The sequence below is a fragment of the Accipiter gentilis genome, chromosome 10 (assembly GCF_929443795.1).
Source record: "Accipiter gentilis chromosome 10, bAccGen1.1, whole genome shotgun sequence".
NCBI lineage: Eukaryota > Metazoa > Chordata > Aves > Accipitriformes > Accipitridae > Astur > Astur gentilis.
The window spans coordinates 32,191,660-32,203,259 of NC_064889.1; the positions used below are offsets into that span (position 1 = coordinate 32,191,660).

General features: G+C 46.1%; 1 protein-coding gene across 3 annotated transcripts in view; it reads left to right on the forward strand.

The window, feature by feature from the left end:
* Positions 1–8,225, forward strand: part of MXRA7 (matrix remodeling associated 7) — a 31,587-nt gene extending 23,362 nt beyond the window's left edge. For 2 of the 3 annotated variants that reach the window (XM_049813206.1, XM_049813205.1), the window contains one exon: positions 1,173–2,928. Coding sequence is in view for 2 of the 3 variants with exons in the window: in XM_049813205.1 (XP_049669162.1) it covers positions 1,173–1,212 (40 nt within the window). In the remaining variant the exon portion in view is untranslated. Of the gene's footprint in view, positions 1–1,172; positions 2,929–6,066 lie in introns of those variants that run through there. The other variant, XM_049813204.1, reaches the window with a different exon arrangement.
* Positions 8,226–11,600: the final 3,375 nt, after the last annotated feature.

Sequence of the window (11,600 nt, forward strand, 5' to 3'; positions counted from 1 at the left end):
CCTTTCTTTGTCCTAATGGGCCGGCCACTGAGCCTCTGCAGTGTCGCTTGAGGTCCCACGTGATGCTTCACCCTGCATCTCCCATCTGGGATCCGGGTCGCTGGCTGCACTTATGAGGCTGCTGGAGAAGGCAACCTTTTGCAGAAGAGTGAGGAAGAAATGAGGCTGTAACTTGCCTTCATGCTGTGGCTGGCAGGAGTAAGGGACTTTCAAATGGGGTTCAGGTGTTACCTGTGAACAGTGAACCCTCTTGAATCCAGGATGAATTAGGCTGGGGTGCATCTGTGAGAGTTTGTAAGTACCCAGGCACTGTGTGTTGTAGCTTCCCTTTACCTCAGTGGAGGTCTCTGTGTCCATGGGCAGCTGCCCAGCCTACTGTGAAGTGTTTCCCACCGTGGATGGTTGGGCCGTGAGAAATGCTGGGGCAGTAAGGGCAGAGTGTCTGAAAGGTTCAGACTGAGAACAAGGGAACACATATTTTTTTTTTTTAGCCCTGGCTCTGCTAACAACGTGCTGCAAGACCTCAGGGAGTGCCTGGATGTCCCCACTCATAAAACACATCTAATGATCTCGCTCTCCTTCCCTGGGACATTGGGAGAGCTTCCTAACAAAAGGAAGCCTTGTGACCTGCAGAGAGTCTTGGGATTTTTGCCTTCTTCCTTTGAACAGACACAGCTGTAGGAGGACTGAGAAAGGTCGACCTGTTCAGGCACACTGCCCTGTGAAACCAGTACTCATTCCTGGCTCATCTGGCTTCAGGTGAGAAGAGGGATCTGGGCTGGACAAGGGTGCCAGCAGCCCAGGGAGGCTCTGTGCAGGACAGTGAGGTGGTAACCCCTGGAGCTAATGAAGGCCTCCAATTAGGTGGGCTTCAGCTCTCATCAGTAGGTCAGAAAGGTTGTAACTTAGATTGGTGCCAGGTGAAACGATTTACACTTCTGATTGGGTTTCGACTATCCTGCTGCAGTTGATGAAGCAAAGTGCCTCCTCCTTAGAGGCACGAGGTGTGCCAACAGTGGCTTGTTCTGCCCTGAGGTGGGAAGTTGCTTTGCCTTCCCCCCCCACACACGTACTGAGTTTTCCCCCTGCTCGTTTATGTGAATGATAATGAACGAACCTGAGGGGTGAAATGACTGAAATGATTTCTCTTCTCTCCCTGTTTCTCTTTGCAGAACTGAAGACTATATGAAGTTGTCCCTAGCCTCCTCCTAAAGGCATCCCTTGGCATCTTTAAAGGCTTGAGAGAAATACCAAAACCAACCAAACACACCCATAAGAGAAATCCATAAACCCTCAAAACTTGGGATCCCCTCTTGGTCTGAAGTTGAGTTCTTCAAAAACTCCTGTGGTGTCAAGTTTGAGGAGATCCTGTTGTGTGGCTCCATGGACTGGGGCTGGGCCCAAGCAGCGACTCGAGTTGTGTTTGGGGGGCTGGGATGAACCTTCCTCCCTCTCCCCCAAACAGAACCCAAATTGGACACTAAATATGCAGCGAGTCCATTAGTTGTGTTCATTACCATGTATTAGGCCTGACATGAAATCTGTGTTGTTCCTTTATTCGGGTGAGCGAACCATAGCTCTTCTCCCACACCAGCCTGGACCTTATACCAGACTATGTTGCTTCCTGGGGCCAAACTCCTCTTTATTGCTGGAGGGTGGGAACTGCCTATGATTTCAAGTGTTCTATAACACTGATTTATTCTGAGGGGTGGAGGGATAAAGTGGGGTCCAAGTGAGGGATGGCAGATGGTAGCTGGACTGACTCAAATCTTGCTTCTGTAGTTATTTTAGCAGAGGGCTGATTCTGTAGGTAGACAGAAGACTCTAGAAGTGATGAAGATGGATAGTTTAGCTGTTCTGCTTGTGGTGGAGGTTTAGGAGACCACACTTTGGCTGCTGTTAATATCTGGATTCTCACTTTTCCCTACTCCAGTTCCCAAGAGGAGAGACCCAAGGAGGTAGCTATGGCATCAGGGGTTCCCTCTGGCTCAGGATGAGATAGTGGGAGTCCTGGAAGAGACACTGTCCCCATTGCTCTGCCTGCTTGCTGTTCCAGTGTCCTCTTCTCTTGCTAGCCCTGTGGCTTGTCCACTGGAGCCAGAGCTCAGCATTGCTCCTCAGCTCTGTCACATATACAAGATGAATTTGGCTGGGCACATATACCTGCTTCAGACATAGCAGGTTTTAAATCAAACCCAGCTGGTTTGCAAGAGTGAGAAGAGGGTCCCAGTTCTCTAGCAATGTTGTAGAAATATCAGGCTGGGTGGGGATGTGTCCTTCAAAGTTTCTCTTTCACTGCCGGACAACTGCCTCTTGGCTAACGCTGCAAACATATCGGAAACCGAACAGGCTGCTTTTTTTTTTTTTTCTCCCTTTTTAATTCCTATGCAGACAATACTTGAAACCTTGTACACAGTTGTCCTTTCCAGCGCCTGGGGTTGGCAAACTCTTAATAAAAGGGCTCATTTAAAGAACAGCAGGAGGCTTCAGCTTTAGAAGAGGCTGGGCTGCCCCTTCCCAGCCGACAACTGCAAGCGTGTTCAGTGGTTTGCATATGAATTTAGGCACATCTGGATCCTCTGCTTCAACATCCCGCTGGTACAGCTGCTGTGTCCCCTTGGTGCTGGCTGGCTGACTCTGTGTCCCGAGCACCCAACTATGCAAAGAATGCCTTATATACATTGTGTTTAAGTTACATGGCAATATGTACATCGAGCAAAGTCTATAGTTGAGTCCAGATTTTTGCTAGTGGCCGCGAGTCAAACTATTTCTTCAACTCAAATGGCTGTCTGGGTATTTTTTACTTTTGTTTGTTTTGTTTGTTTGTTTTGTATCTGATGGTGGCTCTTATACAAAGGACTGTAATTCTAGTGGCTTGAATCTGTAAAAATTGCCTTTGTTTGGTCCAATAAACCTTTGAATAGTTTATTTGGTTTGTGCTTGTTCTCCCTGCCTCCAGCAGCTTGTAACTTCTTTCTCAAGAGATTTGTGTTGAAAATCTGGATTTTAGGTTAGAGGTACATTCTGCCCTCCTGTGCCTCTTACCCCATAAATGATTTCACTGGCTTCTTTAACAATAGAGTCAGACCAGTGGTGAACGTCAGGGATTTTCCCTTATTTCTGCTGGAGCAATGCAGTGTTGCAGCAGGATCCTGGTCTTGTTTGGCTGCAGAACAATTAGCAATGTTCCCAAGGCAGAGCTCTGCCCAGGATTTCAGCTGATGTGAACATGGGTGCCTAGCAGTTCCTGAAACGGAGATCACCTTTAACATACCTATGGCTCACTGCCCCAAACCTCCATTAATTGTAGAAGTCTTGGACTGAAATGTCTAAAAAGAGCCTAAGGGAGTTAAGTATGCAAATTCAATTGCCTATCAAGAAGAATTAGACTGCTTTGAAAATCCTTAATTCATCTATTTTGTCAGGAATAAGTAAAATCCTGTTTGACATCCTAAATCCAAGTAGTTTTGAGGACAGCACTTGTGGGAAGAGAGAATGATTTTACTTGTGAATGGGGTAGGTTTGATTCAAAATCATCAAAAAAAACCCCAACCCAAACCCCAAGCTGGAGCACGACAAAGTTGATTTGCAAGGTCACCTTTGATAGGAGAAGCTCCTTTTTGAAATCAGTTTCATGTTTTTGATGCCTTACTCTTCCTTCCCAGGCTCTTTTCTCTCTTTACCTTTGTTTTGCTCTCCCTTTGTCGTAGATGATGTAGCACAGAGAATTAACAGCAGTAACAGCTCTTTTTTTATTTCTGTTTTTCAAATGCACAGTCATGATATTTAAAGTTGAGGGGAGAGCCAAAATGCATTGATGTCGTGCTTAAAAAAATTGAGTGAATACTTTCTGTGATCTTGATTTTGGAGGTTTAGAGGCAAGGAAATGGGCCTTTGGGGAGGTTTCAGCAGTGTTAATGTCTGTGAAATAACGAGCGAGGGATGCAGACCTGTGTGGAGCACTCCCAGTTGGCATGCATTTCAGACACGTGAGGCAAAGCCGTGTATTGAATTTCTCCACACCAGACTGGAGAAATGCCCTCTGGTGCCCAGCAGTGATCTAAAATAAAATATTGATCACTAATGACCATGCTTCCCTTCCTCTTGTCTGGAAAGGGCAGTTGGATGCTATTCATGTGAGCACAAAAAATTACAGAAGAGACAGACAAATCCAGGCGCTTGACAGCCTACGGCCAGAGGTTTCGTAACCAGAAGATCCCACATCATTATCAGAATATGTTTGGCCTTAGGACAATTGTATTTTAATTGCAATAGAAAAGAATTGGCAAATGAGCTTTCTTTTGCCAGGATCTGTTTTTTCTTGCCCTGCCTGCTGTAACGGTGCTGGGAGGACAGCCTGCTGTTCCTGCTTCTGCTGGGACTTAGTCCAGGAGAGGGGAAAATGCAGAGCCCCACTCTGCAGAAGCACAGCGTGTGAAGGCTCCTCTGCTCGTTCCTGACTGTCTCATTCCATTGATCTTGTTCGTGGTGTGGTTGCTTCAGATGTGTTGATGCTGTCCTCTCTTCTTTCAAGCAAAGATTGTGTCCTCATTTTGCCGGTCAATAGGTATTTCTATCCTTCCTGCTAGTGGAACAACTAATAGCTTGTCCACACAGGACTTGCAGGAAGTCTACTCCAGGTTAAATAATGGCCTGCATTTAAATGGATTAATTACAGTGTATTAAAGTCCTATGTGGAAAGCGGGCTGTGATGGGGACAAAGGACTCTTGACAGGGTGACCATGTGGAAGTAAAAGCCAGAGTCTGTCTTTCTAGCCCACAGGAGGTCTAAAGAAGCTAAACAAGCAGGAGGAGCTGGGATTGCGGCAGATCTGTGCTCTGAGCTGCTAAGTTATCACTGAATTCCAGCCCCACAGTCATGTAAGGGCAAAATGAGCCTTGAAGTATTAGAAACTGCTTCTCCCTTGTTACGGCCATAAAGCACCACAACCTCATTGGTTCTTTTAATCTCACACAGGAGAGTCAGATATGAGGTGCGCTAGGCAATATTGCAGTCTGACCCCAATCAGGTGGAGTCCAGCAATGAGAATGTACCAGCCCACAGACAGCTCTGACTGGAGCCAAGGTGCACGTTCATTTTGCCCTAAAAGAGGATTTGTAGACTGTTGCATCAGTTCATGAGCTACCTGCGAAAAAGTGACACTCCTGTGCTGCCCACCCTTCTGTATCCCTGAGTGATGATCAGTAGACGTATGACCAATATAAGCCCTCCTATAAAGTTTCCTCAAAAAAAGCCCTGTGACAGATACAAATCTTTGTGCTGCAGGGCGTACAACAATGGTTAACTGCTTCAGGTTACGGAAAAATCAGGACATCTTCTGTTATGGGGAGAAGGGAGTTAATCATCTACTACAGGACTTTCTAGGGATGGAAAGCTGAGCTAGATGGTCCACTGGTCAGCCTCTGCCCACACAGGGATCATCTTGTTGCTGGACTGGCTACATGAGTCCATCTCACCATTTGACACTGGCAGATGAACTCTCAAATCAAAGCAAATTTCTGTCTGTGATCTTATCTTCCAGTGGCTGATTAAAGTCATGTCCACACTGGAAGGTAGTCTGGTCTCTAGTTTTCAGGTAGGGTACGCATTTAAAATTTAATAGCTATTCCTGAATTACTCTGTATCTACATACTCTTATTACAGAATGAAAGGACACTGTGCTGATGACGCTTAATCCAGTTTCATTATGGAGTCTGCTAAATTGGGACATGTTGGTCTTATGAAATTCCACATGTCGAGTTATCTTGAAACTTTGAGTATAGATAAGCCCTAAGGAACTCCAAAGGTAGTGTTACAGCAGTCTGTTTTAACTCCATATTTAAAGAACTGCAGAGAGATGTGTGGGATGATTGGATAGATGGGAAGGTGGAGGAAGGAGAACCAGAGGCTATCTCCTTCTTATGTCCCATGGGCAGATTTCCTGCAGCCAGTAAGGCTTGTAAAATGACCTGCTTTTGGCTTTGTGTTTTCATTTGACCATGGTGTTCTTGCTCAAAGTGCCTTCTGGGGACTGGCTATTCCTACTTCTCCTTTTTTTTTGACAGGGTTCAGAGAGAGCAGCTGGCTGCCATCTTCAGGCTCATGAAGGAAAAAAGTGACACATTTGGAGAGATGTCTGAAGGAGACATGAAGGAGCAGCTTAGACTGTATGATATATAACCTTGCAGCCAGTGGAGACTATGCCCAAAAGTCATCTTGGCCGTTATTATGCAGGTCACTGGAGGCTGTAGTACTATAAACCTGTTTTGGTAGTTATTTTGCAGTTCCAGTTTGTTTTGCAATGCATATAGGCCTGTGATATGTATTTCAAAAGACTTGTCATTTCTCACCCTTTTAATTGTTTTTCCTTGAAGAGCTATCATGATATTTTCATCTCATACAGAGATTTTTACCTCTTTCTGTCTGGGGCACATGTCTCAGTCATACAAAGCAGTTAAACTCACAATTTTTTTTCTGGCCATGCTTTATAAAAACAAACTTTCAAACCTAGTCTTTATCAGTTTGATATCTGAAGGAAGCCAAAGATGATAGATATAAAATGGATGAAAATAATAGAATCATAGAATAACTCAGGTTGGAGGGGACCTAAGGAGGTCTGTAGTCCAACCTCCTGCTCAAAGCAGCATCAGCTATGCGACCAAGCCAGGTTATTCAGGGCTTTATCCTGTTGGCTCTTGAAAACCTCCAAAGATGGAGACTGCACAACCTCTCTTGGCAGAGAGGCTTCCAATCCTATGGTTAGAAAATGAATAGCCAAAGGCGAGTCATTAGTGCTCCGATTAGAGGTGAGTTGCCATTCTCATCTCCTTGGAAGAAACACTTCATCCTCCTTCACGCTGGCTTTTTGAAACAAATCCAAGTTGGTTCTGGCTGACCTCATTGAGCTCATCTTCATGCCTGAGAAAACAGCACCTAACTTCGACTTGGAAACACAAACATCTCTTCGCCTCTTGGCACTGGTAAAAGTAGTACAGAAAGGTGGCTGGCTTTTTTACAAAGATGATTGCGTCCAACTCAGATCCTGTTCTCCTAATATAAAAATGATGTGAGAAACTACATACTTAGGAAATCTCTGTGAATTTATGAAGTCTTTTGAACAGTCTTGACCAACCCTTGGTGGTTTGGATAAAGAAAATCAATGAGCATTCCTAATTTTAACTGAATGTCTTCTGGTGTACTTATCTCTCCTACGAAATCCTGTTAAATACTTTATTATCAGGAAGGATTTTCTCAGTTTTAATACCTGCTGACAGAGGGAGGCAACATTTTCTGACCCAGTTTTGGGGAATGATCTCTTACAAGATTAGGTTTGCTTTATTTTGTGTAATTCTTTTGAGTCTGGGAAACCAAATCTCACATTATCTGGTGACTGTTTCCCACTACAGTTTATTGTATAACTCTATATACCGTTTGACTTTTAAGAATCATTTAATCTTCTAATTGTTTTCACTTAGGTGAAGGCATATTTAATATGAGATCAAGCTGGTTTTACTACCAGTCATGACTTAATCTAAATTTAATGTCTGAAAATTACCTCTTTTTATTCAACATGAAGGAATTAAGTGGGAAAAGGAGTCTTATGATGTGAAACATCGTGCTAGCCTGCCATGTCCCCAGGCCACAATTTCCTTTGTCAAGCTGTATAAAGGAAGAAATGTAGAAAATTTGTATATGGGACTTCTCCCTAGTTGAAAACTGAAAGCAGGATCTTTTCCAAAGCTCTTTGTAAAAGCAAGCAAAGGCGAGTTAAGGTTTAGTTGATTTTTAGTCTTTGTCTTGTAGATTTTACAGTTTATTTCCAAAATATATTTATATTTCTTCTTTTACATTTGGGCGTTCTCTGAATAGGAACATTTCTGGAAAAAAAAAAAAAATCCTCAAACTCCTCAGCTTCACATTATGCCAGCAATGATAATGCTGAATAAGGCAGAGCAGCTGGCATGAAACCTGCCTGTCCTGCCCATACCAACTCCAAGCAGTGTCAGCAAAATGTTAAGATGCTGTTGAAGACAGGACAGTGTCATTTACTAGGCCCAAATTTAAGAAAGAAATGAAGCCAAGTAAAAAGGCCTCTGCTCAAGACATGAAACAAAGGGATCTCTAGACGGTAAAACCCATGGGTTTTAAATGGAACATTTCCTCTGCGTGCAGTTGCAAGGCTGTAATAAAGAGAAGCCTACTGGAGACATCTGTGTGCGTCTGTGGACGGCAGCGGGGAGGTGGCGTTCGGAGGCCGCCTTCGAGGCTGCTGGGACCTGCAGCCATGGGGTACATCCCGTCTTGGCTTGGCCAGCTTCGAATTTCCTTTTCCCTCTGGGCTCATCAATATTTATACAGGAAATTTCACCAGTTGCTACGGCAGGATCTCCCCTTCTGGGTATTGTCATTAAGTGACACTGGCCGCTTCTCCTCAGCCTCATGCAGGGCTGCAGGGTACAAAAGTGGCCGTATGAAGGCACCGGCGCCAGCGCGGCACGGGGGTTACACCGTGAGAGCCACTGGGGAAACGTTTCGCCCCTTTGACAAGCTCTGGGGCTGCAAACATGGGCGGGAGGATTCCGAATCAGCGCTGGCACCGAGGGGCCTCTCACAGCCCTTCATAACGCGGAGGCCCGGACTCCTCTGTGAGCCCCAGTCGTGGGGATGTCCGCCCCCCCTCCCCGAGGCTGCTCCCGGGGCCGGGAGCCGCTCCTGCCCACGCCTGTCGCCGACGCTTCGGGAAGGCGACCGGGCCACCAGGGGACCGCGGTCCGGGCGCGGCGGGTCCCCGTGGCCGCGAGGGCCGCGGCCTCGGCGGAGCCTGGGCAGGGCCCGGCGAGGGGGGCCCGCTGCTATGGCAACCAGCCCCGGGCCGCTTGACATTGGACACTTGTGTCCCCACTTGGCACCCGTATGGCAACGCGGGACGGGACTAGGTTGTCCCTAGCCGGCCCCCGTAACCCGCCACGACCGGGGGGTGGGGGGGGCAGACTGGGAAGACGTAGAAACCGCCGTTATCGTGCAGTACGCATGCGCACGGCGCTGGCGTCACGCGCCACGAGTGACGTCGCACCGCCGCCTGCCAGAGGCGGGGCCGAGCGCGCATGCGCGGGCCGGGGCCGCTCCCCGTAGTAAGATGGCGGCGGTCGCGGGCGGCCCTGAGGGCAGCTGCCGGCGGAACGCGGCCGGTGCGGTGTTCGGCCGAGAGGCTGAGGGCTGCCTCAGCGGTGTGGAGGGTCTCAGGAGCCTCCTGGGAATGTCTGGCCGGCGGGTGTGCGGCGGCGTCCCCGGCCGCTCAGAGAGGGCCCTTTCGGTGTCTGTGAGGTGTGGCTGCCGTGTGGGGGAGGCAGGGGGGCTAGACTTTACTTGCCAGCCGACAGGCAGCACGCCGGGCTCCGGCTTTGTAAGGCATCCAAGTTAACCCACGTGTGCACTGGTAGTTTTCACCGGGTGTTTAACCTGACCCAGAGTCCACTGAAGTCGTCAGGACATTCGTTTCAGTGGGTTTGGAGGGGGAATGCAGTGAGATAAGTCGAAGTGAGTGTGGTTTAAGCTGTTCTTTAGTAAATCCATGTTTGGTGATGGTCTTGGGGTCTGCCTGCGCAGGCACCTTAGGAAATGAATCTATCCTAAAAGTGCCCAAAGCAACGTAAAGTGTGTGCAGCTGCCCTCACTTGCATGCTTGGCAAGAACAGTTCATCCTAGGTCTTTGCCAAGATACTTCCTGGCCACATTTTTTCTGATGCTTTTATTTCTGTGTGTTCCTGACATCCCACTAAGCATGCTTTAGTGTAATCTAGGGTTACGACTCTTCATCCTGCAGATAAGGAACAGATTGTGTTGTCTTGATCTGATCTTGGGTAGATCAGAGAATGACAGCATTTTGTTCTGCAACTTCAGTGTTCTTGGATGTGTTTCTAAGTTCTCATTCAAGCTCAGGCAGTCTTAATTGATAGCATATTTCCATACATTCTGTATGGTATGTCTAAATATTTTGATGGTTGTAATATTTTGTGCCAGCCGTGGAAAGGTTTGCTGTTAGGTGACTGTAAAAGTGAGATTTGGTAAATAATTAGTAGGAATCTTATACTAACACTATGATTGAAACAATAGACAAAAGTATAGCCAAGCAATTAACTAGTAGAGGTAGTTGCTCGTAAGTTTTGCAATTCTTTGCTCTTATGATGAGATGTTCCTGTACGCTAGATAAGAACAATGTTGAAACTGACCACATGTGATTGAAACTGCGTTAAGCTTCAAGATCAAAGAACAAGGGACAAGAATAAAGACTGCAAGGATGGCCAACAAGAACTTCAAATGGGTTGGTGGTTGCAAAAGCAGCCCTTTGACTCAAATGGATCCTTCATTGTGCATGATTGGATGTAGGCAGTACTATGATAATCAGTTATAATCATTTTTATGTATATGTATACTAATCTGATTAATATGCAATTAGTTATTCTATATAACCTGTTTGTGCTAAAGCTGTGGCATGCATGCTAGGTGGAACTATCTATCCCCCGTGCATCCAGCACTGCAATAAAGAATGCCTGCTTTCTAAAACTCCAGAACGAGTCTTAGAGAGTTTCTTTGACCGGCTTTTTGGTATCATTAGGCACCAAGCAGATCCAGGTTTAAAAAAAATCTGGAATTATTTAGTTAAGGAGCTTTAGTAAGTGGGAGAGATGAAGGCAGGGGAAAGAAAGCAGAATTCCTTTCCTCTGGCTTTGTAGGTAGCTTTGATAGGGAGTTCAGGTTTTCTTTACAGATCACTTAAATGAGCTTTTTTGCGTATGTTGCCTCTGGAATTGGTAAGCTGTACACTCTGTGATGCAATAGCATCTGCTTTGCGCTGTAGAGCTGGTGTAGGGCTGGCTTGGCCCAGTGCATTAGCAGTGTAGATGAAGTAGGTGGCTGTTCCAACAGTATGAGGAATTGTGCCAGTGAACTTGTCAACTGTATCTGATAGCAAAGAGGTGGGTTTCCACTGTCCTTTCCTTTGAAGGAAGTGGGAATAGTTACAGATGGGAAAGAGTGTGGCCCCATGCCCACCATAAACCCTCTGCTTTTTGCACCCACAAGGTTATTTTCCATCTTACATTCCTTCTGTGCTGCTCAGGGGAGCTACAGGATTTTTTGCAAACTATGTCAAATATTTTTAATAAATTCCTCAGGGGCATTTCTCAGGATGAACTGAAGGGAAAAGTCCTCATTAATATCCACCAGAGGAGAACAAGTATGGGTTTCCAGACCAGCTTTGGAGTTACTATAACACCAAAAAAAGCCCCACTCCTTCCAGCCCCACCCCTCACAGTCCCTTATGTCTCTCAATCGCTGTATCCAGGCTACATGCATTTGACAGGGAATTAAATCCACAGTCTCTGAATCTATAATAGACTGGGTTTATTCCCATAAGAATAGTGAGACAAAGTTCAAAAAACATGTTGTAGATAACAATCCATTTTAGAGAATGTAATTTCCTCTGGGGAGTGAAATAACTAGTTCTAAAACTCGCAGTAACTGGTGGCTATAGGGAATTTATGTAGTAATCAACCAGTGAACATGTGGCATAAGCATCTCCTGTTTTAAGAAGGCAGCT